This window comes from Dysidea avara, chromosome 14 (genome assembly GCF_963678975.1).
Source record: "Dysidea avara chromosome 14, odDysAvar1.4, whole genome shotgun sequence".
Taxonomy (NCBI): domain Eukaryota; kingdom Metazoa; phylum Porifera; class Demospongiae; order Dictyoceratida; family Dysideidae; genus Dysidea; species Dysidea avara.
The window spans coordinates 2,372,991-2,389,937 of NC_089285.1; the positions used below are offsets into that span (position 1 = coordinate 2,372,991).

The 16,947-nt window shown below is 39.0% G+C and overlaps 1 protein-coding gene across 1 annotated transcript; it reads right to left on the reverse strand.

The window, feature by feature from the left end:
- Window positions 1–1,999: 1,999 nt before the first annotated feature.
- Window positions 2,000–3,697, reverse strand: LOC136243954 (zinc finger protein 862-like). Its single transcript, XM_066035493.1, has one exon. The coding sequence runs from the start codon at window positions 3,695–3,697 to the stop codon at window positions 2,000–2,002; it is 1,698 nt and encodes a 565-aa protein (XP_065891565.1).
- Between the last annotated feature and the right edge of the window lie 13,250 nt (window positions 3,698–16,947).

Sequence of the window (16,947 nt, forward strand, 5' to 3'; positions counted from 1 at the left end):
AATATTCATGGTCAGCACTGCTCACTGCGAAAGGTCCTTCTCTGCTCTTAAGAGAGTTAAAACATCCTTGAGGGCATCTATGGGCGAGGAAAGGTTGAAGAACCTTAGTATTCTTGCCATTGAAAAGAAGCTTGCAAGTGAGCTCTCTCTTGACGATGTTGTTGATTGGTTTGCTTATAAAGACAAAAACACAAGGATTGTATTAAAATAGCTACTGCATGTATAATACATTTAGCTATAGTTGGTTGTATTTTTATAAAATTAGCACAAGTTCATGAAAGCAGTTGTAAAATTAGCTACACACATGTATATGTCAGTGTACTTTAACTCATTTCTTGTTTTGATTTATTTTAGCTATAGCTAGTCTACATTAAGGAAACTTAATCATTCACCTGACCCCTGTATACATGCACATACAGTGAACACTATAGCTGCTGTAAGCATGAATCCATTTACTGTATTGTAAACTATTGTATACTTACTATAATAGTGATTAATAATACTATAATAGTGACTAATAAATAAAAGTATTAGCATGATAGGTCACAAAATTAATTAAGGCATTTTAGACATTTTTGTAGCTGTTACATAGATCGCATACTTTGTAAATTCTATTGAATAGCATTGATGCCACTATACAAATATCATTAGCTAAATTACCTACACACTCTGCACTCCAAAGCACCATCTCAAGTGAGTAAATTTTAATGCAAATTGCGTCTGGAAGCACCTAATTCTCAAAATTTCCTTGGGGGGCATGCCCCCAGACCCCCCTAGATAGCCCGTGCTTTTCATTTCACTGAGCTACCACTGTATTACACAAGTTAGATTTAGGTTTGACAGGTTAGCCCTGGTAAGCATAAAGGCCTGGCTATGCCGCTGACTCTTATACTCCCTGCAGCTATAGTTAAATTTCTTTTAATCCTTCCTGTTATTTAAAGGAAACTTTATGAAGCAGTTTAGTAAAGATGGTGTCACCTGATCTATCATCGGACATCTATACCATTGTCAATATATACTATTAGTAATACATAACAACATGTCCTAGTGGATATAGCACACTTTGTTCACTGATTTAGTAAATCATGTGATCAGTAAATGGAAAGTTTGATGTGCTATTGCTGTGTCGGCTTTCCTTAATGACTTATTGTTCTCAAGACTCAGGTATTTAGTTTGTGAGTGAAGCAGTTAGTGTATAGAATTGGTGCCAAATAGGCTTGCGTCAATTATGCCAGCATAATTTTTGGCATAATAGGGGATGAAAAGTATAAAGCATAATGCTGGCATAATGGAGCATAATAGGAGCACAATGGGCTAATTTAATAAGGAGCACAATGGGCTAATTTTTTTCTATTTCTAATTAGTCCTTAATTAGAAATAAGAATTTGGATTTGGCTGGTCATATGTCCTAGCAAAATGGATTTTGGTCGGCCATTGACAATTATGCTAGGTCATTTTAGTTGCTGTAATGTAAATACTTGTATATGATTGGTTGGTAAGATTCACTGCAGTGTGTGAAGCTTTGCTTTCTAGAGGGGTATGAAAGGCTGCTCCCCCAGGAAATTTTTGAAATGTAGGTGCTCTGAGGTTGAATTCTTTTGACTCATTTATACTACCACTGTAGTATTAGTGTACAATATAAGATTTTTTATAGCTGTGTAGTAAGGTTACTAATTTACATAAGGTTACTGAAGTACATACTAGTTGAGCATGCATATTGGTCTATATCTATCCCTATAATTGAAATTCCTATATAAAATTTATTCACATACAGATCAGATGATCAACATGGAGAAGCTACAGACTAGTACAACAGATAAAGTCAAAGTACAACATAAAGTCAAGTACAACCGAAAAGTCAAAGTACAACATAAAGTCAAGTACAACAGATAAAGTTAAAGTACAACATAAAGTCAAGTACAACCGAAAAGTCAAAGTACAACAGATAAAGTTAAAGTACAACCGAAAAGTCAAAGTAAAACATAAAGTCAAGTACAACTTAGCTGGAACCTAACCAGTTGTCCCAGTCGTCCAACAAAATATTGTCTTCTGAGTTGCTACTATCACTGTCTAATTCACTTTGACCTGCAGCAGCCCGTGTCTTGTATTTTTTTCTTTTCGTTTGGTCTGGCCGTCTTGTTTTGGCTCTCCACCACAAATCAATAGATGGGTCTGGATTAAAGTTATCCATGGATGCGCCATCTGTATTAATCATTAGCAGATCTTTCAAGGTCTCGTTTCCAATTGATGATCGTCTATCAACTTTTAGCAGCTTAAGCACAGAAAAGATTCTTTCAAGTTTCCCATTGGAGACGGGCAACGAGAACAACAATCGGCCAAGGGCTAACACATTGGGCCAACTTGAAGAATTTGGTGAGTGGAACAATCTCCACCACACAGCCCGATAATCTAGGGTAGCCAATGATATGAATTGTGTGGCATACAGCAACATGTCATAAAATTCATCACGTAGCTTACTGATATCTACTCCAGCTGATTCCAAGGGAACTTTGAACCTTTGCCCTAGTCTCTCTATTGGTGCCAAAGGGTCCATCCTCTCTGTATTCTCATCACTTTCACCATCCTCCTCATCTAATGACCTCTGCCAACCATGGGTAGCTAGTACGGAGATAACATCCCTTATGACCCTGAGATCAGACCACGCTAACCTTCCCTTCATACAGGCGGTCACAGCTGTGCAAAATTCTTCATGTTTGGATTCGTAAAACGATCTTGCTTGCAAAAGATTTCTCAACTCTTGACACTGGTAGCTGCCATCATCACTCAACTTTGTTAAGGTTGTACAATATGTTTTCCATTGTTCCAGTGGCTTGGAGCTGAGCTTGTTCACTTCCTTGGCAGTACGAATCAAACTACTAAATGCGCCCAGAACATCTAGGTCGTCTTCTTGCATTACTTTAGAAAATATTGCACAGGGAGACAGTAAATCAACAAAAAAGGCACACCCTAGCAAATATTTTGCATCAACCCATTTCCTCAGGTATTCCTGAAGTTTAGCACAATCCACAGCTTGGACAGAACTGTCCATTGACAATGCAGTAAGGTGGTTAGTGTATGCTCCAAACTTTGATAGAATACGTTTCATCGCATTTACTTTATGGGACACCCACCTTGAGCCACTTGCGCATAAAGGTCTCACACCAGCATCATCAAATTCAACACACTGCAGCAAATCAGCAACAACTTCCTCCAACTCACGGCATTTTTTTGGAGACTTCTCGTAAACGTAGTATAGGAGAACAAGTATTTCATCGATGAGATCAAATACAGTCCCCTTCAAAGCATCCTTCAGTGCCAATTCTTGTCTATGCGCTAGGCACCACATCCAGAACACCCACTGTAGCTCTCCTTCAACCAATCCTTTCAGTCCAGCTGCAGCAGACGCGCCATCTGTCCCAATCCCAACTAACATTTTGCAGTTCTCTACATTCAAGGCAGCAACACCAAATTCCTGTAGCGCACTTTGCAAACATTCGAATAGGCCTTTAGCATTGCCACTCTTTGGTCTGGAAACTGTAAAATACTCCATTCTAGAGTATATCTTCTCATCTGTTCCATCAACATCACACCACTGAACAAGAAACAGTTCATCATCAATTTTGCCTACATCCGTTGTTCCATCCATTAGAATCAAGAAGAACTTGGCGTTTGTCACAGTCTTGCACAATTCGGCCATTCTTGTTTCAGCAATAAACTTACAGAAGGTCTTTCCTGCATTTTCGTTTACATATGAAGTACCGATGTTGACTCCATGGCGAGATTCTAAGTTACAAATGGCTGTGTATTTGTTAAAAGCAAGCTTGTGGTTGGCAACAAAATATGCTATATCAAACTTCTTTCTCAGGTGGTCCCTATTACCTTCTGATAACTTTTGCAACATTGTACAAACATTTCTGCTTGAAGGCTCACCAGCTTTAGCAGTTGATCCGGATTCTTTGCAATGAAGGACATAGCATACTGATGTTGATCGCTACGCGCGTGATCTCTGACGTTGCTGGTCCTAACAGAGTCCGCACCAACTATCCATTTCTCACTGTAGTTTCGCATGGATTCGATTCTAGACTTGTATTTTAAGCACACCTTGCACTTCAATCTATTGACTGTCCTCTTTCCTTCCTTTCCTATCAAATTGCAATCCAGCCAAGAGAGGGTTTGGCACTCTTTGTCTAGCTCACTTCGCCATTTGACATATGTCGAATAACTGACGCTACGTTTCTTTGGCTTAGTTGTTGTCACAGAGTCCGAACAACTACGAGGTCGTTTCCTCGTAGTGGAAGAAGTCGACACAATACTCACTGAATCGGTAGAATCGTTGGAATCAGCCATCGCATGGCGAATCACGTGAAAACCACATGGTCATGGTCTAATAGGCGCTTAATGTCTCTAATCGATAAGCGCCACCTCCCAGAACGTGATCATGTAGGGTAGGCGAGCGACAAAGTTCACAAAGAGGACGAGACCAGCTGCTGTAAAGGAGTTGTTGCCTGTAGACAACCTATAATTATTTAATTATCTTGTTTATTACTTTCTCGTGAGTTATTAATTCAGGTTTCATCAGACTAAAATGATTAATAATACTGTTACAGTTTGGCTGGCCATATGGCCGAACATAACAGCAAAAGGACGGTCAAAATCATAATTTGCTCGGAAAATGGCCGATGGCCGACCGTTATTTCTAGCACTGATATAGTATTGCCTACTGTACCAATAGTTGATTTCAAGGTACTATGTGCAGTGCAAAGTGTCAATGGGCTGCACAGAAGAGTCCTAGAGGCACTTGCAAACATTGGACTGAAGACCAAATGGATTTAGCAATGGATGCTGTTATTGAGGGGTCTAGTACTGTACAATGTGCAGCTGTAGAATATGGTGTACCTCACTCCACACTTGGCGATAGGACCAGTGATTGTCTTATTCCTGGTACAAAAAGTGGACCACAAAATATCTTAGCAGCAGAGAAGATAAACTGGTACAGTTTTTGTTGGATTGTGCATCAGTTGGATACCCCCGTGGATGCCAAGAAGTCACTGGTATGGTACAGCAACTATGCAGTGAGCATGGTGTGGATTGAGTTGTAACTCATGTTGGTGGGAATCATTTTGTTATCGTCATGCTGAAAAAACACTCAGCATGACCGCTCCCTTATCACAGGCTAGATCTAGAGCTACAACACCATCCAGCAAAAATGTTGGTCTCAAATATTTACCTTTGTTGATTCCTATCCCTTCTGCCAAGCGGAGTGCTGGTGTTGCTGTCCTTGATCCAGATTTTTCAGATGCTGAGGTTAAGCTTTTGATTGAATGGTATCACAAAAAATACAATGGTAATGATGATTATTGCAAGCTGTGGTTGAGGATGTATCTCCCTACCACTCTTCAGCTAGAGGACACTATGGCCTTAGACAGCTCTAATTTTCACACTCCTTTGTCTGACAAGTTCAAATCAGATGCTGTTGCAGTTCACAAGCTAAATAACTCATTTGAGAAACTGTTTACAATACCATCACCTCCTCCCAATCTTCCTACAATAAAGGGAAAGGGCTCTGGTTGGGTTCTGACAAGTGTAGAAGCCTTAAAATACTCAAGGGAAAGGGAAATGTGAAAGCTGCTGCAGAAAAAAAGAAACTTGAGTAGCAAAAGAAATTGCTAGAGAAGTCAAGTATGTTGACGCTATATATTAGTATTGCAGTGGAACCTCTCTTAGCAGCCATCTGTGTATAAACGCCACCTCTCTATACCAGCCAACTGTAAATTCCCAATTGATTCACCTGTCAAATATAGCCACCTGCCTATATGGTAAAGCCAGAAAGTTGTCCTGAAGGTGACCGTTATAGACATGCTCCACTGTAAAGCAAAGTTTTGTATGTGTCATTATGTACGGTATTAAGTTAGTAGTAGAGATTTCATGTATTTAAGTGCCATGGGCAAAGTCAATTTCTAAATTATATAATCAAAGATTATGTGTATATGTTTGTGAAATCACTATAGGTACTGTGAGAATGAAAGAGGTGGAAAGATTGAAATAGCAATAGTGATTAAAGCTTTAGTAGCCCAAAAGTTTAGTGCTTCTAACAGTAGTTTCTTCAATTTCACGGGTATATGTGAATGTACACTGTATATGATAAGTTTCGTAATTTTTGTAGCGTTAAAACTAAACAAGAAAGGAAAACCTCTAAAGAGTGCATCACAGACAGAATGAAGGTATACAAATAACAATATTGCATGCTATAAGTTACTGTATTATAGAAGGGTGGAGAGTTTACCAGAAAAATATGCACTGAAAATCGCAACAGAAGAAAAAGGCACTTACAATGCTCTACTTTTATGCATACATGATCACATTTATAGCTATAGCTGTGTTGAAGCTTGGTATGTGAAGAATTGTGACTGTAATAATTATTAGATTGCTAATTGTGCATTTATTTAGGCATTTTTAACCCTGATTTTTAAATGCAGTACAAGATTAGCTTGTTTCATAATACATATGTGTATATGTGACCAGATCTGCGAAAACAGGACACAATCGTATATTTTTTGAATTCCTGTTTATTAAAAAGTATAATCTACTTAGCCAAGTGTACCCACTGGCAAAGTTTCAGCTTCATACGCCAATAACTTTTGGAGTTACAGCCCTACAAAGTAGCAACAACAGAAAAATCAATAAGTACAGCAAGTATAGGGAAAATAAATTATCAGGTGCTTACTAAAACGGTTGTAACTTACCAACAGACTGAGGTACAGAGCTAAAATGTTCACCATCGTGTTGCCATGACCAGGGGAATCAATTACTGGGTAAGCTTTTCCTTTACTCGCCCTTCTTCACTGCATACAAAGGTGAAATTCCTGAAGAAAAATTGATCGCTTCGACATGACATAAACAGCCTCTCATAACTTACGTAAACTTGCTGCTACTGAAGTTGGTGGTAAGGATTGTGGTTTTATGTGGGATGTTTTTGAAGCCATCTTTCCACAAAACTGTTTGTGTCAGAGGGAATCTAGTGTGTCAGTTAGCATTCCGTTGTAGAGAGCTTTCTTTCCTGCATGTATCTCATCATTTGTGGAGGCTGAATCAGAATGGAACACCTTTGCCTACTCACGGAATACTCTGCTTGCTTTGAACTTGCTAAGGGATGTCCCCTTTCCAATCCCATAGAGATGTTGCAGAAGTCTTGACCAAGCTTTTCCTTTGTGGCTCTGATGTTCCAGACTTGAAGCTTTTGTGTTTTCTTTGCCTCAGGACGAAAGAAGAGGTCATGGCAGTCGAGATTTGCATGATAGCAGAGCAGAACAATGAGGCCAGTGTCTTCACCAACTAGCACAGTGGTACTGGCGGTTGCAAGTTAAACAGCCTTCTGAACAATCAAGAGATCAGCATCTCCTGGTGCATAATAAGTTTGGCGGTTGCTGCGACACCATGCATGGGATGGTGTTGCCATCCAGGACAAACTGAATGCCATCATCTGGGATATCTGGTAGGACATCACTTTCACAAATCTGCTATATTGTATCAGTAAGTGCTGGCATGTCTGCTTCATGGAGCAAAAAAGGAATCAAAGAGAGCATGTAGTATGAGCTGCACACAGAGCTCATACTTCAGCATGAGCTGAGCTGTGCAAGTATGAGCTGTGCAGATCATGCTTGAAGCATGAGCTCCAGATATCTGATGATTGCATGACAGTAGTAAGTTTCTGAAAGAGAAGAGGTGGATCAATCTGAATCCTTTTCCATGGATGACCAAAATTTCCTTCGCGATGACTGAAAGTACAGGTCTACCATTGCTTGATGTGCTTGGCATTGGCTCCTCTTGGTTATTGTCTTTTGCTATTTGATGTGAGTTACAGTATTTGCAGCAACATCGCTGATATACGAATGCTGTCATTCCTGGCAATATATACTCGTTCTAGCAAACCGTCTCTGATGGCCTAATGTATTTCGCGGACTGGACTCACGGACTGGACTCACGCACTGAGTTGGAAACAACTTTTAAACAATAATCCAGGCTCTTGCAACACTGGAGACACCACTATCGAGTTACAACTGCTGATACTGCTCTTCCTCACAAGTTAACAAACTAGCTCGTGCACTAATTTATTAGAATACACTTACGATACACAAGTACTAGCAGTGATAAAGTGTGATAGAGGCTATTGTTGTAGCTTAGATGTTTTTCCTTTGTTGCTCTAGTACTTAGCACTAGTGTTAGGACTGTAGTGATGAGTCAGTTTGTTTGCATAGCCCCATCATCTCGCTGGGCGTTGCCACCTATAGCTACCCTGCTAAGAATTATTACTGGGTCATCTCTACAACCCTAGTACTAGTGCTAAAGCAATAAAGGAAAAACATCTATGCTACAACAATAGCCTCTATCACTGCTAGTACTCGTGTATTGTAAGTGTATTCTAATAAATTAATGCACGAGCTAGTTTGTTAACTTGTAAGGAAGAGCAGTATCAGCAGTTGTAACTCGATAGTGGTGTCTCCAGTGTTGCAAGAGCCTGGATTATTGTTTAAAAGTTGTTTCCAGCTCAGTGCGTGAGTCCAGTCCGCGAGTCCAGTCCGTGAGTCCAGTCCGCGAAATACATTAAGCCGTCTCGGATATCTGTTCCAATATACTGCAGTTGTCGGCTCACAGAGGATAAGAATGATGGCATGGTAATTAGTGTAAAAAATGTTTGGAGTGGTTTCACAAATCTTGCGAGACCATTCCAGAGGTAGTTTTCGAGTTTCTTGTGTGACTTGGAAATGCAGCCAATGAGAAAATTGAGGTTTGCATTAAAGTTATAACCAATTTTTAACCCTGTAGCTATGCACTTAAAATTTTGAGGGTTTTGTAATAGGTCTAGCCATGTTACACTCATGCATGTATGATTGTATTGTATTAGCCATAATTGATGTTTTTTGATTTAGTCTCTGCCACTTTTATCGGCAACCGAGATAGTGTATCTCTTATGAATTTAGTCTGCCTTCCACTTAATATAACTGTCTGATTATGGATCAGGTGACACTATTTTTACTAAGCTGCTTCATTAAAGGACAGGAAGGATTAAATGAAATTCAAATATACCTGAAAGGAGTATGAGAGTTACCCTTTAGCATGGAATGGGCCTAAAAAGCTTTGAGGAATACAAGCAGTAGTGTCTGTTGTACCTATCATCTATATGTTGTTAATTTCCAATTATGAGTATATACGCTTATGTAATTTCACACCGTGCATGTAGCTGTAGACTGTTGCATGTCTTTTGTAGCTGAGGACAGTAGTGTCGTATCGGAAATCAGCTCAGAGTTCTTGTATCAATGTGGTGATAGGATGGGCTGTGGTACAACATTGGAAGATGAGACTACCAATTATACAGCTAGCAATGATAATGATGAGAGTGTTCCACCAGCTAAAAGAAAGAAAACCAAAGATACTGCAAGTACAAGCAAGAGAGAAGCAAAGCAGAGCAGCAGGGGAAGAAGTTCTAGCAAAGATAAGGGAAGGGCTGCAGATACTGGGAGAGGAAGCTCAAGATAAGGGAAGGGGTGTGAATGCTGGGAGAGGAAGGGGAAGAAGTTTGAGTAAAGAGAATGGAAGAGGCGCGCATGCTGGAAGAGGGAGAGGAGAAACAGTGCCACAGAGTGATAATCCAGAGTATGTAATCAATAAGAGTTTGGAGAATTGAGGTCACCAAACAAACTTTTATTTGCAAACACATTTTTGTGTGCTAATATTACCAAAAGAAAGAGAGACTTGCCTATAGTTATGAGCCTTTATAGTTCTCAGGTGGAACATGACAAGAACAAGACAAGGGACAGTTAAATGTTAAAGTTCTTAACATAAAATTATGTTGCTTAGTAAATCCTTCCTGTAGCTGCCATATGTATATATGTCTTGTTCTTGTCATGTTCCACCTGGGAATTTTACAGGCTCACTATAGGCAAGTTAGACACTCTCCTCCATTATTTACTCTTAAATTTCTTATGGGGTTGTAGCATGAGTCATTTGGAACCCTATTTTTTTGGACCTTGACAACAAAACTCGTTTACATGGAAAACAATCAAGTTTAAAGGCTGTTACAAGCATTGTGAATCACTTAAACAAAGTGGCATCATTTTCAGCCAAAAATATTGCCAAATGTTAATATTACATATATGTGTACCTATAAATCATACATGCACGTAAATTGTTGAATGTAATTTGGCCACAAAGTAGTTTTGATAGTACGAGTTGCTTACCTGTTCTTTAATGATTGTTGTAGGAGAATTACTTGGAGATTAAATCAAGTGAAACTCGAACAAAAGCTGCTACGCCACCCCTTTTCATATCTACATCAACTGGACCAATGGAGGGAACAAAAGAATGTAATAGTCCTTTGCAAGTGTTGCAATTATTTTTTACTTCTGTGATCATGGAGTCCATAGTACAGCAAACTATACCGTTTGCACAGCAGAAAGGACATGAAGATTTCTCCCTTTGTATTGAAGAACTGCAAGCATTTCTTGCATTGAACATTGCAATGGGCCTTCTTCGTTTACCACGGATCGCAGACTACTGGGGTAACTCCTTTTTTTCCATCAATCATGTCTCGTGACCGTTTTACTGCCATTGTTTGCTATTTACATTTGATAGATTCAAGTCAGCAGAAAAAGTATGGTGAGGAAGGATATGATCCCCTGTATAAAGTGAGACCTCTTATAGACCATTTGGTAGCTGTCTTCCCCTCTGCGTACCAACCTGAACGGCATCTCAGCATAGACAAAATGATGATTGGTACTAGGTGCAGAATTTCATTTCTTCAGTACATTCCTAAAAACCAACAAAATTTTGGATAAAGGCGTTTCTTAGATGTTTGTATAGTAAATTCTTGGATAATTAATCGGGCAAATTTTCCGTCATCAAAGATCAATAGCCAGAAGCTGTTTCGTCAAAAGTTGGACGAGGAACTCGTTCAACCACTGTTAGTCCTGCGTGCATCTCCTGATTGCCCCACTCACCTTTCTTCAAGTGGCCATGGGAGACCATCCGTTTCACAAGAAAACCGTGTAACTGCTCTATTAGAGTATTTGGAGTTACAAACAGTTTAAGGGGTAAATTAGGCAGAAAAGCACAAGTATAGCTTCTGGAGGTTAACTTTCTTCACTTTTTAAAGCTTGAGTGTAAAGTAAAAAATCAGGGTTCTGTGTTAAATAAATTAAAGAATCTGTAGCGCTTCTAAAGCAATTTAATTGTTTAAGCAATGGTCAGTATACCCCATGTGTCCTTAAGCCACGTAGTTCTTACGGATTGAGTTGTTAGATATGTCCGTTTACAGATCAGGTGATGCCATATTTATTAAGCTGTCTCATTTGTGAACAAGAAGGGTTAAACAAAATACAACTATACCTGTACGAAGTATAAGAGTTACCCTTCATATGGAATGGATAAAGTCTTGAAAAGCTTTGAGGAATATGAGTAGTAGCACCTGACTGATAATAGACACTTTTATCCGATGATCGATCATTATCAGACATGGTGGTTTTTGGGCTGCCACAGCCAACTACGTGCCTGATATGCTGCATGCAGGGCCCTCTAAGCCTAGGCCTCTGTTAAGGCATATTAGGTATTTGGATAATCTTTGTGTAGTCTGAGAAATATCGCATCCAAACAGATGGTGGCCAAAAATTTGTGGCTTACTCTACTCCAGAAATCTCTATGGGCATACAGCACTAGCTTACCTTTCTTAGTTTAGCCAGTCATCTTTGACCATTCCTTTAAATAAGTTTGAAGGTTTGCTGTTACCTTATATAGTTCCTTTCACTTTGTTATCATGATTCTAATAAATTCGAGCAGTAACTTGTGTGTGTAACAGTTGAGTACAGCAGAAAGAACTTGCCTTGTAGCAATTGTGTAGTGAAATGTTTATCATGGATGTGTTGCAGTCTGAGCTATCATAGCTAGCTAATTGTGTAGTGGCTACAAGGTGAAGAGTGTATGTTATAGCAGGGTGGGGTAAAACCGGGACAAGGAAAATAAGGGTAAAAGCAAGATGGGATAGCCAACAGGGGTAAAACCGGGACGGGGACAGCCAAGGTTACACCCACAGACAGAAGGTTTTATCTACTGTAACTTTGCTACTATAAGCAACTATTAAACATTCATTTTTATCAATTTACCATTACCAAACAGGAAGGCATACACAATAGATAAAGCCTGTACAAGGTGTCAGCCTTCATACAGTTACTACAAAACAAAGACAAAATATACATAACAAATTACAAAACACAACAAAAAACAAGATACACGTTTATGCCTATAAAGTCTCTTTTGTTGCAGAGGCTGTTAGGCTAATATTTTAACACTCTTTGGAAGAAGACCTCTGATATCTTCTATCTCAGCAAATAACACACTAAAGTCATCTCCACTGCAAGTGAAGCAGTATGATTGCAAGCACATGTATGCAGACAAAGTCTAACATGCCAGTCAGATACAGTTACAACAAATCCTCCCAGTTGGCTTGGTTCTAAAACATGCGAACTACACAACACAGTTGCACCTCATACCCAAGCCACTGTCAACTGATCCCCAAACAAAATTCGAACAATAGGCTTTACGTCAGGAGCGGTGGAGCAGGCCAAAGAGTGAGGGGGCCAGGCCAGCTGTAAGTTGAAGACCAAAAAAAAAAAGGTCACAGCCTGCTGACAATAGCTGCTCTCCACCAATTATCTCCTTATTTATAACTACACATACGTAGCTAAGTAGTTTGCTACACTGCTTCTCTGAATACTGTGACTGCTCTATTAGAGTATCCATATCCTGACTGTTCTATTAGAGTATCTCGATTTCTTCTTGCAAACAGTGTCCCAAAAAAGTGGAACACTGTTTGAACACTGTCCCCCTCATCTCCACCGCCTATGCTTTACGTGGTGATACATTTAATATAACAGAACAAAGCATAGTACCCAAAAAGTAAGTATTACTGAGAGTGATAAGTTACATGCATCACTGTTGGTGAAGGACAAATATGCTTCTTCTAATGAAGCATACCATGAACTCAGCATAATGTTGGGCCTTCCGTCACTTAGTCAAATTGGACAATTAACAAAATCTATTAACTGTGTTGAAATTTTTCCCAAACAATGTTTGGGCTGTTCAGCAAAGTATTCGAGAACACATTGTGCAATGCTTAAAATATTTCATACACAAAAGCTGACTGGTGAAGGTATGCAAATTGGGAGAGAATTGAAAGTGATCAACTTTGCCTTCACAATTATTGGCGAAGCTGAAAAAGCCCAATGGTAATTATAGTGTTGCAATACTGAAAGTATTTGAATCTTATGAAGATATAACTATGTTCTCCAAGGTATTTGCAGGGAAGCTAAAGACTTGAAAGTATTAATAGTCAATGATAAGGTGTATAAAATACAAATTTTTTGGTGAAAATTTAAAATTTCTAGCTGTTGTTTGTGGCATTGAAGCTGCCAATGTTGACCATGCTTGCATTTGGTGTAAGTGTCCGAAAAACAAGAGGTCAGATGGGGTCAGATATGAAGGAGTAGTGGTTAATTACAGATCAAGAAAAAGGGCTAGAACAATTAAGGAGACAACGGAATAATCAAAACTTGACAAAATTAAAAATCTAACTTGGCAAAAAAATAAAGGTAGCATAACTGCAGTCACAAGCCATTATTTTCACTTGTACCCATTGAAAGAGTTGTTGATTCACTCCATACGTTTTTCACATTTCAGACCACTTGACCGATTTACTAATACGAGATTAAAGAATGTATGATACAGAGAATACTTTTGAGGAGACATACAATACAGCTCACAGATAACATCGTGCACTCGTGGTTGCAGAATTTTTTGATGGCTTACACAATAATTTATCAGCAGCCTTTCAACTGTCTACAGAAATCACTCCTGCCTGTCATGACTGTTCAAGCATCTATGGAAATCACTCCTGCTTGTCATGACCCTCAAGTATCTGTGTAAACCACCCCTGCCTGTCAAGACCCTCAGGCATCTATGGAAATCACTCCTGCTTGTCATGACCCTCAAGTATCTATGGAAATCACCCCTGCCTGTCATGACCCTCACCAGTGTCTTTGGATTTTATTTCAAAAGAACACAGATCCAGGCACTGGTCGGCAGTGGTACAACGCAACCAGAACCTTTTAAAACTGACCACTACTTGTGATTTCCCGACCAGTACCTATTACTTTAAAAGTATGTGCACTAAATAGAATTGCACAATAAATACTTACACATGCATAAATAGAGTTGCAAGAGTGTGAACTATATATTATGCTGCAAAGAAACAGCACGAGCAATTGGACGAGGAAGTTGAAGATGAAGTGCACAAAAAAGAATCAAAAGACTTACGGAGAGCGATAGTGAAGACTTACGGAGAGCGATAGTGAAGACTAAGATGGAAGGTAGCAGATACTTCAGGTGACTCTTACAACAAAAGTGACTCAGACGAATCAGAGTTGGTTTCTGAATCAACTGCCAGTTGTGTACCACAAGTGACCAGAAATTCAAACAGTTGACTTTAATACCAGTCTTAGTGAGGTCTAAGCAGGCATAAGCGTTTCACACATCGTGGCTAAAAGATAGGAAACAATGGTTAATATATAAAACAGGGCAAGGCATGTTTTGCTCTTTGTATAAGAAGTATAATAAGCGTCCCGTTTTCAGGGATACGTGGAATGATAAGCCATGCAACAGAATTAGACTACACAGTACATTAAATTAAGCCACAGCACACAAAGATGCTGTTAAATTACAGTTGGCTGCATCTGCATCAGTAAATATATCAGGTGCATTAAATCTACCTGTCCGAGTTATAGGAATGGAACAGGGATTTTCTTGTTTGTACTTTTTAGCAAAACATCATATAGCGCACGCACACTGCCAATTATGAGCCATTGGTGGACTTAATGGGCTTACTGGGCATTAACATAAAGGACAAAATTAGTATTGCCAAAAATGCAACTTATATGAGTGACAAAACCAATCAAGAAATGGTATTCATAATATCTGAGGTGATTGAGCAGAAGATCCTAAATGAAATGAACAGGTCAGAACATTTTGCTTTAATGATTGATGAAACTACAGATTGCACTACAACAGAGCAAATGACCATACATGGCCGATTTATTCATGCAGATTCTGGAGAATTGATGTCACATTACTTGAAATAGTTGATGTAATGCAGCCTGATAATATAGAAACTCAGTCAAATGCAGCCACATCATCAACCATTAGTGTTAATGCAGAAACCATTGCTCTTCATGTATGTCAATTTATGGATGATACTAAACTTGATAAGAAACGTTTAGAGGAATAGGAACTGATGAAGTTTCTACAATGATGGGATGCCACAATGGTGTAGTGGCTCGTCTTAAAGCTGTAACACCGTCAGCTATTGGAGTTTACAGTGCTGCACATGGACTTAATTTATCTTCAGTACAGGCCGGTGATTCCATACCTTATATTAAAAGATTTAATAGCATTGTCTGACAATTGTATGATTACTTTCAAAACAGTAACAGAAGATTATCTCTATGATAATAAATGTTCTGTATATAACTGTCTAGTATGAGTATGTACAATATTAAAAGATATGAAATAGCTATATAATTGACAATATGCATGCATATGTCAGCAAGCAATCTTCAGTAGACTCTTAAATCAGCTTGACATTTGAAAATTGAGATATCCTAGCTGATCTGAAGTTTCAGTAAACTACCTACATGGTATTTACATGTACAACTTGTAATACTAAACTTTTAGTCAAAAATGCTACCAAATTCAATATCAAGAAGCCAAGTGTTTAAAAATTTCCTTGGGGGGGCATGCCTCCAGACCCCCCCCCCCCCCCCAAGAAGGGTCATGTTTTGCGTTTTGCAGTGTGCTAGCACACTATACAGTGACCTCTAGGATTAGGCCACCACTCATCAATTCCTAGGCAGAACCCTGCAGATCATATCTTTCTCATCTCTACAAATACTCAAAGAATCACAAATTTTGTTAACATTTGTTGTATTTTTGCCTTTGTTAGTGGCTTTCTCATGTTCAGTCTTTTTGTAGTCCATTTCTATTAATAATGCACATTAGTTGATGAACAGTGTACTTAAGTTCTTCAACTCTCCTTTCATCAAGGCATCTTCATTTTTCAAATTCTTCAATAGATCATTTCCAGTAAAGGGATTTGATTATTTATTTCATCTACAGCAACAGTGAACTTCCAACTCCTTCCTTCCACCTCAACAGTTGAGCCTTCCTATTCTTGGTTCCTAGTTGTGAAAACATCTTTCCCATTCTCCACATTTTCGCCTTAACCTTTAAAGCTGAACACATTTATTAGTAAAAGTGCACTGAAAACACCAGACCTCTCAACTCTCACGATTTGGTTGTGAGATACACGATTTCAGCCTTAATATCACGACCGCTTGCTGATCTCACGATTTACATATACTCTGAATTAGTACCCCCAAGCAAACCCAAGATCGTCGAAGCAGAGCCAGCAGCAGCAACCAACTTACTCTAACAGGAACAATTGCAAGGTCAGCAAAGTTTCTGTCAGACAGTCCACAGGCTAAGGAACTAAACTGTGCTGTTGCTTAAAGATTCTGTTCCAATTTCAACAGTAGAAATACCTGGATTCAAGAATTTAGAGTCGAAACTCAAATCTGCAATACCAGATTCCATCAAGGCGCCATTTCACCGACTACGAAATTCTCCAGTTATATTCTCAAGTCAAAGAAAATGTTGTGGCAGCTAGTCTCAATAATGTCTCATTCTTTTCTGCCACAACAGATACAGGGGGTTGCAATGGTTTCAGCTGAAACCCCTCCGAAAAAGTGCACGCGCTCCTATTTTATTTAAGATTCGTGTGAGTGATAAAATCACCAACAGTTATGCATAGTGTATCACATTGGGACCTTTTCTACTGGCCAAAATTTC